This window comes from Drosophila sechellia, chromosome 2L, assembly GCF_004382195.2.
Source record: "Drosophila sechellia strain sech25 chromosome 2L, ASM438219v1, whole genome shotgun sequence".
NCBI lineage: Eukaryota > Metazoa > Arthropoda > Insecta > Diptera > Drosophilidae > Drosophila > Drosophila sechellia.
The window spans coordinates 7,744,145-7,761,237 of NC_045949.1; the positions used below are offsets into that span (position 1 = coordinate 7,744,145).

At 41.3% G+C, this 17,093-nt stretch overlaps 6 protein-coding genes across 7 annotated transcripts in view; 1 reads left to right on the plus strand and 5 right to left on the minus strand.

The window, feature by feature from the left end:
* Positions 1 to 1,948: 1,948 nt before the first annotated feature.
* On the minus strand, positions 1,949 to 5,945 carry LOC6611589 (BTB/POZ domain-containing protein 9). 2 transcript variants are annotated; one of them, XM_002036090.2, is made up of 6 exons: positions 5,390 to 5,945; positions 5,000 to 5,162; positions 4,773 to 4,935; positions 3,136 to 3,269; positions 2,392 to 3,062; positions 1,949 to 2,309 (listed from the first exon to the last, which is right to left on the minus strand). In XM_002036090.2, the coding sequence occupies exons 1-6, from the start codon at positions 5,512 to 5,514 to the stop codon at positions 2,018 to 2,020; spliced, it is 1,548 nt and encodes a 515-aa protein (XP_002036126.1). In that variant the 5' UTR covers positions 5,515 to 5,945; the 3' UTR covers positions 1,949 to 2,017. The 2 variants fall into 2 exon arrangements, with proteins under 2 accessions (XP_002036126.1, XP_032582051.1); XM_032726160.1 differs by lacking the exons at positions 4,773 to 4,935; positions 5,000 to 5,162; positions 5,390 to 5,945 and adding an exon at positions 3,335 to 3,419.
* Positions 3,406 to 3,906, minus strand: LOC116802264 (probable small nuclear ribonucleoprotein E). Its single transcript, XM_032726168.1, has one exon. The coding sequence runs from the start codon at positions 3,805 to 3,807 to the stop codon at positions 3,523 to 3,525; it is 285 nt and encodes a 94-aa protein (XP_032582059.1). The 5' UTR covers positions 3,808 to 3,906; the 3' UTR covers positions 3,406 to 3,522.
* On the plus strand, positions 4,020 to 4,580 carry LOC116802266 (mitochondrial import inner membrane translocase subunit Tim13). The gene is made up of 2 exons (XM_032726174.1): positions 4,020 to 4,272; positions 4,346 to 4,580. Exons 1-2 carry the CDS (start codon positions 4,117 to 4,119, stop codon positions 4,442 to 4,444), a joined length of 255 nt encoding a protein of 84 aa, XP_032582065.1. The 5' UTR covers positions 4,020 to 4,116; the 3' UTR covers positions 4,445 to 4,580.
* A 205-nt stretch (positions 5,946 to 6,150) lies between the features above and the next one.
* On the minus strand, positions 6,151 to 7,599 carry LOC6611590 (serine protease inhibitor 42Dd). The gene is made up of 4 exons (XM_032727726.1): positions 7,551 to 7,599; positions 6,656 to 7,494; positions 6,439 to 6,601; positions 6,151 to 6,381 (listed from the first exon to the last, which is right to left on the minus strand). Exons 1-4 carry the CDS (start codon positions 7,585 to 7,587, stop codon positions 6,242 to 6,244), a joined length of 1,179 nt encoding a protein of 392 aa, XP_032583617.1. The 5' UTR covers positions 7,588 to 7,599; the 3' UTR covers positions 6,151 to 6,241.
* A 118-nt stretch (positions 7,600 to 7,717) lies between these two features.
* Positions 7,718 to 9,165, minus strand: LOC6611591 (serine protease inhibitor 42Dd). Its single transcript, XM_002036092.2, has 4 exons — positions 9,130 to 9,165; positions 8,243 to 9,060; positions 8,028 to 8,190; positions 7,718 to 7,962 (listed from the first exon to the last, which is right to left on the minus strand). The coding sequence occupies exons 1-4, from the start codon at positions 9,158 to 9,160 to the stop codon at positions 7,841 to 7,843; spliced, it is 1,134 nt and encodes a 377-aa protein (XP_002036128.2). The 5' UTR covers positions 9,161 to 9,165; the 3' UTR covers positions 7,718 to 7,840.
* An 875-nt stretch (positions 9,166 to 10,040) lies between these two features.
* LOC6611592 (histone-lysine N-methyltransferase SETD1A) overlaps positions 10,041 to 17,093 on the minus strand; it is an 82,802-nt gene continuing 75,749 nt past the window's right edge. The window contains exon 2 of the mRNA XM_002036093.2: positions 10,041 to 15,182. Coding sequence (XP_002036129.2) covers positions 12,525 to 15,182 — 2,658 coding nt within the window. The 3' untranslated portion in view covers positions 10,041 to 12,524. The remainder of the gene's footprint in view (positions 15,183 to 17,093) is intronic.

Sequence of the window (17,093 nt, forward strand, 5' to 3'; positions counted from 1 at the left end):
CAAGTCATAACCATAACCATGGCCATGGCTAATGGCCAGGCCTTTGTTCTATTGGAGTTGCTGCTGACCAAGCCCAACAAATATCGCATATTTTCATAAAAGCCAGGGACGGAAAGTGAAGTATAAAATAAAGAAATTGGCTTAATGTTTATACATACATATTAAAATAAAACTTTAAATGTAAACAGTGTGTATACATCACCAAATCTATACCAAATTTAGAGAATGGGCTTTAATTATCTAAATCGGAAACTTGTTACATTTCAAAAATATTTACTTCGTATCCTGCACGGCACCCCTGGCTGTCTTCCGTTTCCCCAGAAGACCCATTCAAACTGTTTGTAGCTTTTACCATATGAGGAAGCTAATGATTCATCCAAAACACTGGCACTTCCTGCCCGTCCCTAGTCTCTCAATTCAAATGGTGCAAGCCCAGATGCAATTTGAACCGAACCGATTTCATAAGGCCAGAACAAGTTTGCGCATAGATCAGTTCAAACGAAAAAATTACTTAAGCGTTAGTTATATTTTTTTGCCTTTCCCTTTTCATGCGACAGACATTGAAACTTCTTGGTCGGATTTTGCTGTTGGCTGGCACATGGCGCATAACGAATCCATGGCTCCAAAATCCAATCCGAAACCACTCGACAATCAAATAATTTGACGCGAAATCGAACTGAATCGAGATCTATAAATGACATTCCTTCTAGCGCCTGGACCTGGACATTAAATCGCCCCCGGGGATTTTGGTCGTCTGTCAAAGAGAAGTGAAACAGCGCCGGCAACAATTTGTAGACCTTATCGAAAGGTGGCTCTCGAGCTGTGGCCTTAAGTCGTTAACAAATTTTGACTGCCAATCCGTTGTGCAGCCACAATAAAATAAAACGCCACAAACATCAAGTGTTTGTTGCTGGCTGCCATTGTCGAGGGTTCTGTTTAGGTTTTTTTCTCGGGGTTTCGGTCCAATCCCCGGATCGAAACGAATGACAAAAATGTGGGGGCCCAAGCCACCGATGTTGATTGATTCGATCAGCATAAAAAAGCTTTAATTAGAACCAATTTAGAGCGTGGACCAATTTATCAGAAGCATTTTGAAAAGTAGTTGAAAACCAGTCGAGAGCAACTTCAGCATTTCCGACGGCGGGTGTTAGGGAGGTGTTGCCGCACATTTCATTATAGCTCAACATTAGCCAACATATTATTGTTATGGCGTTTAAGCCAAAATGAAGTGAACTGAAACAGCAAACTGGAATTGCCATTTACGCATTTGTTTTTCTTTGTCAATTGTTCCACTGTTCGAGAGGTGTGGACCAGGTTCAAGTGCACATTCATCTATATAACTATTTATATATGTAACAATATGGAGTAGTGGCTGCGAGAGTTAAGTCATGGGTTAATGAACGTGCCGAAGGGAAATATATTGTTTCGCAAATAAAAGAAATGTCCGAAAAGTTTTGAACATTTTAGGGTGTCATTTGGGTTCCTCTAAATAAATATTTGTAAATATATATTCGAAATAAAAAGAAGGGCAGTGAAACCTTGGAATGTCAAGACTATCATGTTTTAAGAATTTGTTGTAATTAAAACTCTACTTCCAAGCTGTACAATCCATAGTTCAAAGAAAAATGCTGAAGTGACAGCATTCGTGCCAGGCACCATGCTGAAGTATTTATTCAGCGAAAACTACCAACTATTGGAGCTGCCCTCTTGTTTTTTATTTTTGCTAACACTTTCAGCTTTACATACAAGTGGGAAACCAGTTAATTAATTTGGTTCGATTCTTGGCATCAAGATGGAATTCAAGACAGCCGCCAAAAAAGTTTTCTTTATATAACAATTCATTAATTACCTTTCGATTTCTGGTTTTTACCTTGGGCGGAGTATGAACCCGACCCGGCTAATGCCATTAGCCCAGCCGTTGCGGATCTGGGATTACAATATTCGAGTGTTTGGATCGTTCAAGGAAATAGTTTTATTGCCAGCATAGCTGATGCAACTACAAGTTGTTTCCCCAATTCTAGTATCTATCGTATTTTGCCTTTGTGGGCACCCCAGGAGCTTGGCCGTTTGTTGAGTGGTTCTGGTTCTGATTGTTGCTGTGACTTGCTCCACTATTACTACTTCCTGCCGGCGATGAAAGGGTATAGACCTCATAGTCGGTGATGGTAAAGTTGTAGTCCCCGAAAAGTGTCAGGTGAGCAGCGTTGGTTCCATCGTAGGAATGCGGAAGATTCGAGTAGGAGTCCAAGTTTGTATTGCAGTTGCTGGAGATGAGCAGATCGGCTCCAGCTCCAAAAATGGGACCGCAACTAAAGGGGACAGCAGACATGGTAATAAATACGTATTCTAAATCATAATGTAATATATAAGATTGTGTTAAACATCACTTACTCAGGATGATAGCAAATGGCATAGGGTTTCTTTACAATGTCAAACTTGACCGGCTGTTCCCCATTGGCAGGATTCAAGGCAAAGAGGAAGGCTCGCTCGGACTGAACATATCCCCCCTTACGGCTTGTTTTGGCCCACGCCACATCCGTATAACCACCACTGATCTCTCCATGCGATCCCAAGCCAATAACCATGCAAGGAGCCACGCCGTCGCAATAACGATGAAAGGCTCCAGAATCGTAGCCATGAGTGGACGCTCGGAAAACTAATCTCCAGGATTGTTTGGCCACTCCAACCCAATTATTGAGAACAGTCTGTAGTGGCAGATTGTCATTCTTCAGGATTTGGGATCCGGGAAACATGTTGACCGCTACAGCTAGGCGGGGCTGAAGTCTCTTATCGTTATCCATCATCTTATTGGCATGCAAAGCGGCATAGCGATATCGTTCTAGGGATAGTTCCATAGGTACAGCTCCTGTAGGTTCCACTTCCTCAGCAAAAACTTGGCTATCGATGAGGAGCAGACGCACGTGACCCATTACACCGCTTAATTGTTGGCAGACACGAGCACGCTCCTCCTCAGTCCAATGTGCAGTGGGTTGGGTGACTCCTGCCTGGTATTTGGCCCATGATAAAACGCAGCGCCACACTTCTTCCTCCTCCAAGCAGAACTATTGGTAGTGAACAGTTTTGGTAATTAATGAAATTAAATAAATTGTTCGGTTGTCCTTTATAAACTCTTACATAGTCTGACGAAATAATCTTAATGATGGCATCCTTTGTTAATGTAAGGAAGGCATTAGTCTTAACGCACTCATTTGCATTTTCCCCTATGTAGATGATGCAGCGTTCCATAAACGAGGCAGCGCATTTGGCACCTGAAATTGAATTGAGAAAGTTTAAATTAATACCTTGTTTTGTAAAGGCACTTAACAGCTTTTACCTTTGGAAAGCTTCCTATTCTATATGTCCTGAAATCGGTTCGTATTAGCCTTACCCATTAGAAACACTTGATTACAGAAAGTCTATCATTTATTTCAACATTCGTCTTCAGATATCGGCTTTACATTTATTTTACTTATATTAAGGGCGTTCAGCGCTTGCAGGTGGAATTCGAAGGAGCTGAGTCGCCTAGTCCTTCGTGGGACTGACGTTCTGTATGAGCGTGATGTTGTCGCCCTTGAGCATGATCCTCCCGAGGTTGCGGCGCTGCCGAGTCTTCACATAGACTTCCTCGGCGTCGTCCAGCACCAGATTCATGTACTCATCGAATCCCACAATGTGGCCCTCGATGCGCAGCGATATGTTCTCGTATAACCAAACTTGGACGCGGGAGCGGTTCTGCAGGTAACGGAAGATCAGGTTGATGGGCTGCACCATCACCTTCTGCACCTTGGGATTTCCTTTGAACGACATTTTTGCTTATTTCCGACGACTTTATTTGATTTAAACAATTTTTCGCTTCTTATTGCCGGCGTCTTCTTTTCGTCCACGCGATAGGCAAAAATATCGATGACACAGCACAGATGGTCACACATAATCGCGGTCTACCTAACTATCGATCAGCCAAGTAAAAGATACTAAAATGGTAAGATTTCTGGTAGCAAAACCATATCGATAGAAATACTATCACAATCGCACTGTTAAGTTTTTGTGGTTGGGCAGAAGTTGTTGCCATTATTCATAGCTGAATTAAACTATAGTTTATAAAAAAAAACCAAACAAATGGCCATGGCTAATGTGGACAAAGGTGAACTTATGGACCAGGTTAAGCAACAGATTGCTGTTGCGAATGCCCAGGAATTGCTCACGCAAATGACCGAAAAGTGCTTCAAAAAGTGTGTCAATAAGCCGGGAACTTCCCTCGATTCGTCGGAACAGGCAAGCTATACATATCTTATTTTGCACAATAGAATATGTATTTAAATAGTAACTCATTTATAATCCAATTTAGAAATGCATTTCCATGTGCATGGACCGGTTTATGGACTCGTGGAACCTCATTTCTCGGGCGTACGGCCAAAGAATACAACGTGAACAATCCAAGTTCTAAAGACACAAATCGGCTTCTGCATTTTGCAGCAGCTTGGGACTAACTATATCTGCCAGCTATTGATTAGTTGTTATATCTAAAGTTTGATAATGCAATAAAAACATGCATTGCGTGTTACGTGATTCTGATAACACAGCGTGCATATGTTTTTTTTTTATCGATATGTGCTGTGGTACCAAAAATACCAAAACTGTTACTTTCAGAATGCTTTTGACTCAATACATTGGACATAGCATATTATGTCGAATGTATAATGTTTTTTGGCACGAATATGAAACTATATATAATTTCTTACTTTTAAGGAAAAGAGCTACTCAAGATTACTAACCTGCTTTTTCGTGTATATCCATGACGGCGGTTAAAAATGTGCAGGCATTATCCACCGACAAAGTGGATATAACGTGATCCTCGCAGGCGGTTCGTAGCTCAACCACACCGATATCCTGTGCCAATATCATCATTTGAAATACTTGCGAGTCCTGGAGAACTAACTGAAAAATGAATTTTGTTTATAATTTTATTGTGTTAGATCTTACTAGTAGGTAGATTTCTTACCTTTGCGGTGTAAACATATAAGATGAACTGCCTAAATAGTTCCGGATTGACGTGTGGTAATCGTATGGTGGTCGGAGTTGAAGCTCCTGGGGCTGCTGGCGATACTGTACATCCGGGAATTCGACACACTTCACCTCTCTTTGCTGTCTTAAAGCTCTTGCAACTGAAATCGATTTGAGTGAATGGAAAGGCAAGACAAATTAATTAAGTGACCAACTGCAATACCCGGGATTCCAGCACGCAACATTGTAAGATTCCAAAAAAGGCAACCGTAGGCAATTATCTTATTCCACAGAGAAAAATTATACAGTTATTGGCATTTTTCAGATTTTAATATGTTAGGCGAAGGTATCAAACTTTTTTTCCTTTTAGAAAAATTATTAAACTTACCGAGCCATTAGCATTAATCTGTGGGCATATATGCGCTCATCTCTGCCACAAATGAACACCACATCTGCACTATCCTGATCCTCCGAAAGGCGCTGCAGATCCTCGATCAATTGGGGCAGACTCATTATTGATTTTTATTATTGAGTGCGGTATTCTTGGGCTCAAATAATTGCAATCATTCGTGCAGAAGTGCACGTGTTGCCTTGACCCTCAGCAAGCACTGGGTTTTGTTATTATTTTGCGATTCGGTTTGTTTATGTTTTCAGCTTGAAAACTCTCTTTATGTCTCTCTTTTAATCGTTGGATTTGTGGGAGCGCAGAAACCGGTTCCTGGCTGAAAATTCTTGGCCGACACCAAGCCACAATCGATTTGGCGAACAATATGGCCTGGGAAACAATTGCAGCAAGATTAAATGGTATAACTTTTCCACAAAAGTCTTAGTAATATTGCACTATTTATTTTACACAGTTGGAACTAAGCGTTTTTTCAAACAATTTCGACCTTTCATCCGCTAAATCTGATTTTGTTTGACCGCTGGTCGTTCTTCTCGCGATCACGATTTGCTAAAGACTGAAGAAGAGACCTGGGACAGGTTGCTCTTTTGGATCTTTCTCAGTTTTTCTCCCAAGCAGGTAAACGAGATTAGTTATTGTTTTGCTTTTCTCCATTCCGCTCTCTCAGTGTGATCTTTTCTGAGATACGTTTTATAGGGATGCTATAGAAATTTTCATTTATGAATGAAACTAGTTAAGGACGATACAAATTTTTCTTTATTTTATTCGCAAGAATTCACTTTGCGCAATTAATGACAAAGATGCAGAGCTTCTCGACTATTAGATACCCGTTACATTTTATATAATAATACGGTCATTGGGACTGCTTTTCTTCAAAGGATTAACGACTCGGCCGCGGAAATATATGTTGTCATCATCGCGAATCATGAAGACAAAGGGACTATTGACTGTAAAAGTAACAACACTAGCCGCATAATCTGGAAAATACCACAGGCAGTCAAGTGGGAACATGATAAAAATTCGCCATAATTTACCAGATAATCCTTGAATGGGGTTCGCAGAAGCGGATCCTGCGGACCCGCCCTCTTCGTCGATCTCTATAAAGGCTTTGTGTACGACTTGGCTGATTCTGGTGCCAGACTGGTTCAGTAGGACGCTGATATCCGACGAACTGTTGAAGAGATGCTGTATTCCCACCTGCAAATTTAGAAACATGTAGTTAATTATTTAATGTGCACAGAATCCACCAACGCTTTTGAGAGATTCTACGAGCTCCATGCGGAAATCGATTTTAAATTTCGGAAGCTGCAAATGTACATCCATTTCAGTGAGGACTATCTGAGGGTAACTTTCGATTGTGTCTTCTGCTTGATTTAAGGACCCATTGTCCTTGGGCAGAACGATTACCATTGAAAGGTTTGAGTATGCAAAAGGCAGCTCAATAATTTGGTCTATGGGCGAAGTACGCATCTTAAATCGACCCACTTGCGACATCATATTGACATTTACTTGGTAACTTTTGGATACGTAGAATACCTTGGGCTTGGTGTACTTTTTTTCGAATCTCGTCTTCCAGTAGCCCTTGAAGAAAGCTGCGTTGATCATGACCCCACTTTCATCGGGCGTCAAGTCACTGGGTGTTAGAATGTATTTCACATTATCCAGTGTCTGGTCGAGCACCCAATCGTTTATAGCCCAGGCTGCCTTCGATCGATCGGCCAGATTAATGGCCTCTGCCTCGGCCCTAAAGTGCTTATTGACTAGTTTATTGTACCGCTTGTTAACCCCAATTGTTTCGTTGACAAACAAGCGATTCACCAATTGGAGAATCGCTACCTTCTTGCGCCTTTCGAGTTTAGTCAACAGCTCATCATATATAGTAGCTACGTTCTTTTTATCCTCTGGCAGATTAAGAACCGTCCTTAGTTCATGGGCTGTATTTCCATCTGCTCCCATGAGGACCATGCTCATTCCAATCTCGACGCATAGAGGCGAGGCAATGATGTTATATTGTTTATTATCCTGCAAAAAGCTTCGGTAAAGTTGTTTGGTGAATTGACCTAGCACTGACGTGGTCAGTAAGATCCAACCTTCGGAAAAGGAAAAGAGTCAAAGGTAAGCGATTAGAAAATATGGCGCTACTCACACATGTACTTCATGCTATACTCTGTAAGTAAGGTCATTGGAAACTAAAAGTAAAAGCCCCATGCTTTAAGGTTTTCGATAGCATTGATTTGTTATAGAACATTAATTCTATTATCTACGCTTTTAAACAGAGTTTTCAAGCTTGTATATATAAAAACACCGACAAAAAACAATTTCGCTACAAAAAGCAAATTTTTATTCCAATTTTTGAGATATGTTCAGTAAGAGAAGAATGTCTTTATTTATTTTTTAACTTCGTTTTTTCAAGTGACTAGAAAACACAACATTGTCTTAAAGATGTAATTCGTTTGGCAGTCGAACGACGCGTCCGCGGAATAAGACGGTATGCTTGTCGCGAATCAAGAAGGCAAAAGGACGATTGACTTTAAAAGACGCCGACGCTCCTGTTTTTTCTAGAAAAGAAAAAAGAAAAATTTATTGGATGTGGTAATCTACAATCAAATGAATCATAATGTACTTTGGATATACTCTACGTGTGCTGCCGCTTCTCCTGTCGATGCTCCCCTTTCGTCGATCTCAATAAAGGATTTGTGTAGCACATTGTTAATTTTGGCACCTTTACCGTTGGTCAGAAGGCCGCTGAGATCCGAGGTATTACTGAAGATAAGGTGTATGCCCAACTGGAACTTAAAACATTGTAGAAATTATAGCATTTTCAACAGGTCTACGAACTTTCTTTAGGGGCTCAACTAGTTCCATTTGATATTTGATTTTAAACTTTGGCAGCTCCACATGAACATCTTTTTCTACTAGACTCTCTGAGAGTGTTCTTAGTATTTTTTCTATAGAGCTTAGATATGTGTTATGCAATGGCAGACCGATTATCATTGACAGATTTGAGTTATGAAACGGCAGCTCAATAATTTGTCCATAAGAGTGATCAGCAATCCTAAACCTGCCCACATGGGACATCATCCTGACATAAGCTTCTCTATTATGATCTCCATAAAATACTTTTAGTTTGGTGCCCTTTTTACTAAACATAGTTTTCCAAGCACCCCTATAGTAGACGGTGTTCACTAACACTGCACTTTCATTAATTTGCAGGTCATGATCATTAGAAATAGTGCGCATGCCCCTGTGACTCTTCCGTTGGACCGCAAAGCTGATACTATTGCTTGCCTTCCTTTGACCTAAGTTGTCGTTAGCAACTTTCATGAAGGTGCTCGTCAATAACGCGTTGTAATCCTGCCTTACTTCATATGTCTCACTGACATAAAGCCGATTTGCAAAATGAAGACCATTATGTTGTTGGAGATTGAACATAATCCTTTCGTATTTCTTAACCAATTCCGTCATATCCACTGGTAGGTCAAGAATGCTTCTTAGCTCCTCGGCGGTTGTTCCTTCAGCTCCCATTAAGATCATACTCATTCCAATTTCAATGCAAAGGGGCGAGGCAATAAAATTACTTTCTGCCTTATCCATTACCATTTCGAGTAGGTTTAGCTTGAATTTACCCAACACTGAAGTGGCAATTAAAAGCAGAACTTTGACAGGAGCATTGAATCCATTAGGTTTGTAGTTAGAAGACGGCTTTTATTTATATTTGAACTTACCTAAATATTTTATTTTACTATTTCCCTGCATGATTGCTAAAAACTGCAAGAAATCTGACAGCCGCTATTTATATACCTGCAAAAGTGAATTTCCATTCATCATAGACTGCATTTAAGAATCCATTATTCACGGATCTAAAATACATTCAGCTGTTAACTTAAGGGATAGGGCCTAAATGATTTTGTGTGTATTTCTTTATTTTACGTTGAAATTCTTCACGGCTTGTTGTGCGACACCTAGTGTTCATTCACAGAACATGAAAATTTGACATGTACACACTTTTCTACTCATCATGTCAAAATACATTCGTTGTTACATTCCAGACCTACATTTTTTGTTCCTACTTTAGAAACTAAATTTAAGAGAAAATTACAATTTCTTTTCAAATTTGGTTAATTTATTAAAAAAAAAATATATTAATATATACTCTTCTACGAAGAATTACCCCTCAATACTTACTTTAATGGTATTACTTCCAAGAGCTTTTACATCGTAAAGAAAATTCCCATTGATATATTTTGCATAATATTTATCGCTTTTTTATTTGTTGTTTTTGTTTTCATTACATAAGTAATAATTTATTTTTTGTTTTCCTTGTGTTTATTTGTTTCTGCACTACTTAAATATGAAACGTTGAATTCAAATTTGCTTTTTCATTAACTGTTTAATTTGATTAAACTTTATTTGCTTGTGGTGCATTTCATTTTATATTTTCGCTCATGCTCCTTTACCTCCCGAATTCTCACTACATTTTCTATGGTTTATTTGCTCCACAATTTGTACATTTTATTTCTGCATTCTGAATCGTCAGACATATAATAATATATATGTTGTAGTTTGACAAGACGCGGATTTGTTGCTGCATGCTTAAATAATTAAAATATATAACTTATGCAATTATTTTGTGATTTCTTGTTCATCTGGTTGCTTAGCCTTTGCACGTTAATGTTTTAACAATTTGAAGTCGATTCATTAAGCGGGGCAAAAATGCTCTTATTTTGGTAAGCATCATTCTATGTCGTATTTAAATTTAAATATAAGTTATGTCATATATAAACACTCGGGTTATGTAAAATTTGTCAATATTTTGTAATTATTTAATTATAAAAATGATTGTTTGTTTTGTTGTTTATCTCTTTGGGTTGTTAGCAAAAATGATACAAAAAATGTTTGGGTTTTTTCGCCTTCAACTATTTCCATCGCTTGTAAAATTTGGCCATAAATACACGAAATTGCTGAAAACCGTTTTGACGCTTTTGATTAACCATTATTTGTCCCTTTTTTATTCGGTACTGTTCTATTTTGATGGGTTCTATAATTTATCTATAAATTTCGTTTAGTATCGTACTGGTTCTGGTCTGGCAAATGAAACACAAAATTTGAGAGAATTCATTTACAATAATAAGTATATTTTTGTATTTATTTTGCATAGCAATTGTAATTTGTTTTTTTTTTTTCAATATTTTTGTTGCATTTTATAACGCTTTTAAATATGTATAACAATGAAATTTTGCATGCTAGATGTCTCAGTTATAATTATTTTATATAATTTATAAAGGTTTCGTTTATCGCTTTTTAAATTTATACAACTTTACACAGTTTTAGCTTAAGATATAGACAAATTTTGGTTTGAATTTGTTTTTATGTTTTTGATGCCTTTTCTTTTTTTTTTGTTTTAGCTTAGAAAATGTATTCTTAAATACAGAACGAAATGTTTTCTTTTAGAAAGTACAAACACACACAGGCATAAATAATTTATGAAATATGTTTTTATAACAAAAGTTTATAGATTTTAGAAATCTCTGCGTTCTTTTCGCTTGGCTCTTGGCTTGGGTTTATTTCCAGTTGGTTATCATCCAGAAGTTATATAGCATATACATGTTTTTCACAAAGTGTTGGCAACTAAAATCAATAGTACTCTAATCTCGTCGAAGGAAAAATGATATATACAAAAAAGGGGACCATTCGATGCCATTCACAATAGGGAAAGAACTTCGCCGAAGAGAAGTCTTAAGAAATAGCTAGCAAACGTGATTGTTGTATGGTTACGATCTATGAAACTAAATGCCTACAGAGCAAAGCTTACAAAGTGAAGAAGAACAGAAGACTATAATTATACAATTAAGAGAATTGCTCGAGTTAGATCTAGCGGCTACAATAAATATTAATCTTTATGTATATGTTTACGCTTCTCGCTAAGGCTTAGCATTAATAAATAATCCGCACTTGCTGCTCATCATATATCATATTCTGCGATATATATATTACTCATTTTTGTATGGTATAATTTTAACGCGGCAACTTCTTATTTGTAAAAATGTGTTATACTTTCATTATGATGAATTATCTTAGAATTGTTTATCATTTGTTTTTTCTTGTTGTCTGTGGTGGGTTCATTTTGTGTGTTTTCTCTCTCTTTGCTCCATCAACTTGTTTGTTTAACTTAAAAGTAGGATTAAACTTAATGTAATTACATTGGTTTCCAGAGGGCGATGCCCACTGTCATAAGAACCAGCTGCCTGTGTGACCAAAGAAAAACCTTTCCTAAATTTTGTTTCAAAAGCCTCGCTTTGAATATTGTTTTGGGTTTAAATGTCTTGCAGAGCTTACGAGATAAAAATAATAACTTAATTAGGTTAAGCAGTAAGTGGTAAAAAACACGCACAAATTTGTCGTTGAATAATATAAAAAAATTTAATTTTTTTTAAAGCTTTGGTTTCATTTATAATTTCTGCAAGCAACGTTGAAAGTTTTTTTTTGAAATGGAGAAGCCTATATAAATTAGTATTTGTCCTTTTTGTTTTTAAAAGTGAGATCAATTCAAGCTGTTTAAAAGCGTTTTGAAATGTTTCTTAAAATTTTGAAAAGATTTTGCATAAGGGTAAAATGTTTTCCAATGAAAGTTTTAAAACTCCCTGGTTATTAGTCGTCGATTTCACAAATTTAAATTTTTATAATAGGCTTTTAAATTGTTTTTCACAAAAGCATTAAGACTCACGGAATATATGAGGAGGATTATGAATCTTATAAAAATAATTTAATAAAAAAAATGTCAATTGATATTTAGCTTTTAAAACAGTTTGCTTTGAATGCCCATATTTAAATAAGCAAATTATTAATATACATATGCTTTGAAGTTTACAGTGCCGCTCCTTTACGTTGAACAATTTAAAAGCAACTTTTTGCCACCTACATTTCATTCCTTTCTGGCTGTGAAGCATTCTACTTTCACTAAAATACCCCTACAATGAAAAATATGTGCGTTCAGGCTTTGTGCTTGAATATCGGCTGCACTTTCTCCTACAAAAGAAATGGGATTTTAACTAAGTTCTAACTGTTTTGTTCTGTGTGTGTGAAAGAGCTTTTCTTTGAGAGGTTTTCGGGGCTTCTATCTTTAGGCTATTTCCTTTTTGATTTGTAACTCGCAGTTCGTTGTTGCTGATGCAGTGGTGGTTGCGGCTGCAGTGGGTGGTGCTGGTGGTGTCTGCTTTTTGCTAGCCTTGGTGGCCATCGGGGGATGTGGTGGCGCTGGATGGTGTCCAGCGACGGATGATCCAATGAGCACACTCTGGGGTGCCACCCGCTGGCGCTGCTGCTGCTGTCGCTGCTGCAATGGCATTTCGTCGTCATCGGAGTCGTCCTCTTCCGGATCCTCCTCCGCCTCTTCCTCCTGACTTTCCTCGGCGAGCCTCGGATTGGTCTCGTCGCTGCCAACATTGCTACTCATTTTTTCCAGTGCATGGCAGGCGGACATCTGGGCCTTCTTCATCGAGGACTCGTCGCTGCTATTACTACTATCGAACAACTGTCCGGCAGTTGCCGCTGAGTCCGGCGAGAGGGGCGTTGTGGCCGTGGGGGGAGTGGCTAGAGCACTACTGTGGGGAGCCTCCACTTGAACCTCTTCGTCCTCATCCTCCTCGTCTTCGTCTTCATCCTCCTCCATTTCCTCGTCGCTGGAAATTTGACTGGGCTGGGGACTTTTGGGATTATTAGTTGGATCTGCTTTATCGGCATTTTTCTCAAGTTTATCCAGATCATGCGACTCCGTGCCATTGGAAGGACTTTCCTCATTCTCTACCTGCTTGTCCTCAGTTTTCTCTTCAACCTGCAGCTTTATTCTCTTGCTTTCAGGCTCATCTGGCTTCTCGCAATCCCCCCCTTCACTTCCAGAACAATTTGTGGGCGTCACACTCCGCCGCAGACCATTGGTTGGAGCCTTTATGAGGGGAGATAGCTCCTGTTGATTATTGTTATTAGCCCTATCCTCCATTTCCTCTTCCTCCAGCTCGTCGTCCTCTTCCGCCTCTCCTCGACCCGCTTCGACCACGTTTTCCAGTCGGGTTTGGTGCTTGAATGGCATCTTCCGAAGATCTACTTTACAGACCTGCTCTTCGAATTGTCTGCGATAGCGTTGAAGTTGATCCGTAAGATCGGCTATGTGGGCATCCTGTTTGTGGAGCAGTTCACTCAATTGAATGTTGTTATAGCGATATTGATCGTTCTCCTGCAGTAGTCTCTGGAGTATCAGGAGGACTCTCTCGCGGTCCTTGGGTCGAGTTTCTCTGAGGGACTCCACAGCCTGCTCCCAGGGTGGTAACATGGCACTCGAGTCGGGCTCCCCGTTCAGACTATCCGTATCATCCGTGTCCGTGGATAACTCGAATTCACTGCCCAAATGGGGCTTCCCATTTTGCAAGCCATGGTTCCCAGGTCCTCCCGAGTTGTGATGGGTCTTGGGCTGAGTCGCATGATGCGGCGAGCTGACCACGTTGGATGAGTGGGTACTCAGGTTCAGGCCAGCACTGGAGGATTGAGTGGGTGATGAGGCCTGGCTTTTGTAGTACCCATGGCTAAAGTGATGCATGTGCGTGGGGTGATGCTGGTGGTGATGTGGGGTCATGCCGCTCACCGCGACCACCGGCTGTTGACTCATCAAGTTCTTGTTGATCCTTATCCGACTCGGTTCGTTGTTTGTGGCGGCTAACGACGAGCTGCCATTACCGTTTGGCAGGGAACTGGAGCTGGGCAAAAGTTTGGCATGCTGATTAACGGTGGCTATTATGTGCTGCGACGGTGGTGGAGCACCTGCCGTTGGCTGCACCACCTGGTGGTGCGACGACTGCTGGTGGTGGGGTGAGGTGGAGGAGGTAATCTCATTGCTGCCACCCGCTGAAAACTCCTCGGGGCTGCGCATGTTCCGAAGGTTAGTTGGTGTGGGCGGTGCACCACCTGCATTGGGTGGTGCAGTGGCTGGTGCTGCGGGCAGGTGGGCGGGTAGTGGTGAGTTGCTGCCACTGGAGGAGGGGTGTGGCGGTTCGACGACATCTAGTGGTGCTGCCACACCCTCGGGCGGCGATGCTGTGGGTGTCTGCGATCGCTCTTGCTTGATGTGCACCACCTGGTGATCCGTCTCCTTCTCCCTCAACCTCTGGCGTTCCATCACCTCCCTTTCCATTCGCTCCCTATCCTTGTCCCTCTCCTTGGAGAGAATACTCTTTCTGGGTGCCAAGGCCACATTGGGTTGGTAAGTCCTCTCCGCATACCGCTTGTCCGTACTCCGCACCACTCGCTCCGGATTCTGTAGCTCTGGTGGTTCCTGGCAGGCATAGGGTAGTGATGACAACGTGGCGCCATAGGCGTGCAGAAAAGCTTTGGTGGTATCAGGACCCCAAGGTCGGAAGGCCGAAGAGGAGTTCAGCGTGGGTGGTGTCGGATATTGCGGCAAATGTGGATAGGGTGCGGTGGCCACCAAAACGGCTCGATGCTGGCGGGGCAGGGGATGCGAGTGGGGCAGGTGCTCTCGCTCCCTCTCCCGCTCCTTCTGCACACAGTGCGCATACATGACCTGGTACTGATACTCCAGCGCGGAAGCGGCTACCGTCGCCCCCTTCAGTTGCTGCATCTGCTTCTTGCCACTGGGAATGTCCATCTGCGGCTGCTTCATTGGCGGTGGCGGCGGCGGAGCCAAGGCGCCCACCAGCCCATGTGGATGTCCCGCCAATCCGAGAACAGGACCCGAGCCGAGCAGACCGTCATCCATGAGCATTTCCGCCTGCAAATAGACGTTTGAGTCATTAGAAAATTGATCAATAACTTTACAAGTACACAGGAAGAAGAAGTGTACATCTTATATTACGACATTATATATTTAAATTTCTATTACTATTTAAATCGACTGTCGAAAAGTTATTTGTTTCATACTGTTGCTTACAGTTCTCACATTTAAATAAACTAATAGTTGATCAATTTCGGTTGAAGTTTTCCCCAGTGGATGCTTTAAGGTTGTTAGAAAATTGATCGACTATAAAAATAGCAGTGGAAGCCTGGCAAAACCAGTAGCCATCATCAATTTGAATTGCAGTCGGCGGCGAGCGAGTGGGCTAATTATAAACAAACAACCGAACTACCCAGGGAGCGATCCTCGAAAGCCAGACACCAAGCCCCAAACGCACCCCGCGGCTATGGCGCCAACTGTCATTGAGACCAAACCAGAATCCGGCAGAGAAGTGGGAGGTGGAGGAAGAGGATGGAACTCCACTGGCGGCGGCTTCATCCTGGTCCTGTAACTGCATACCGCTTTGAAGTGGCTGCCAGCAGTTGTCTCATTCTACATACTACCACTCATTATACCCTGTACTTGGCTAAGCAGAGGTATATTTTTCTATTGTTCACGTTCAACCGAATACGAAATCTATATTATCTATGAAGAAAAAGTAATTAGTAGTCTAGTTTTCAACTTCTATGAACGACCACTTTGGAGTGGTAAATTTAAAAACCATTTGAAAAATAGCAGGGAAAAATGAAGAGGAGCATTCCCAGCCGGTTCCGCGGTTTGCGTGTTTGTGTAGCTGTTAAAATGATTGGCACTGCGTCCAATTATGGACAAGGCAACCTCGGCTGCATTCGCAGCAGCCATAAAGTGATTTTTGAATGGAGGCGGCGCCATTATCCATTACCCATTGCCATCGCCATCGCCAGCTTCATGGCCAACTGCGTCCTCGCGCCCATACCCATATCCATACCCATACCCATTCCAACGCAGAGGAGGTGTCACAGCGGCAGTTAAACAAATGGCCAAAGCAAACGATTCCGATGATCGAAACGAGTCTGTAGGAAGTCGCCTCTTGGAGATTTGCCGCTGACTTGGTAAATGGTTAACCGAAAGGTGGGCTAATGATGATGGAGATCTGTAGATCCCAGAGCCGCAGATCAGCGAGCGTGTCAACAACGGCTCATTAGCATAATCATGGCATTGGGTTTCAGCTCTTAGGGGAGCCACCATTAAATGTTCAGCTCAACGACCAGTTTTTGTTAACTCCTTCCCTTTTGGGGGTCCGCAAAGTATGCAACATAGGTTAACGATTAACTAGACCTATTCGGCCATAATTTCAATCTTGGCCTGCTATTGGGTTAACGAGTTGGCCCCGAAAAAAAAATACTACCACCAGAAGGATAAATTGAAAAGAACAGCACTCCAAGGGGAGAGATTAAGCTAGGCGACATGCCCCCAAAACTGGCAACCATGGCAAACTAAAAAAAATATAAAATAAAATAAGATACACATTGGTGAGGCTAAGCGAGATATAGACGCAGCGATAAGAAAACTGGAAGCCAGACACATACTCGTGCTCGTAGTGAAGGCCCACAAATGAACCATTAAACAGCAAAATCATAAAAATCAAGAACCATAAAGAAGTCGTCGCATAGGAGCGCCATCTCCAGCCCCATCCGCACCACCAACTGGTGGAGCAGCACCAGCGAAACCGAAACGCAGCAGGAGATGCCCGCCGCTCGAAGCTCGAATCTTGAAGCGCGGCGACCGACAGTCGCTTTAACTGGAAGCAGATGGCAGCCAGCGATAGATGATGAGGCTCCGGAGCTGCCAAGGAGCTCAAACGTGCACATAACGAAAAAATGGTGACAGAGTTCACCTACTTTATACTGTAATTTCGATTTGTAACTA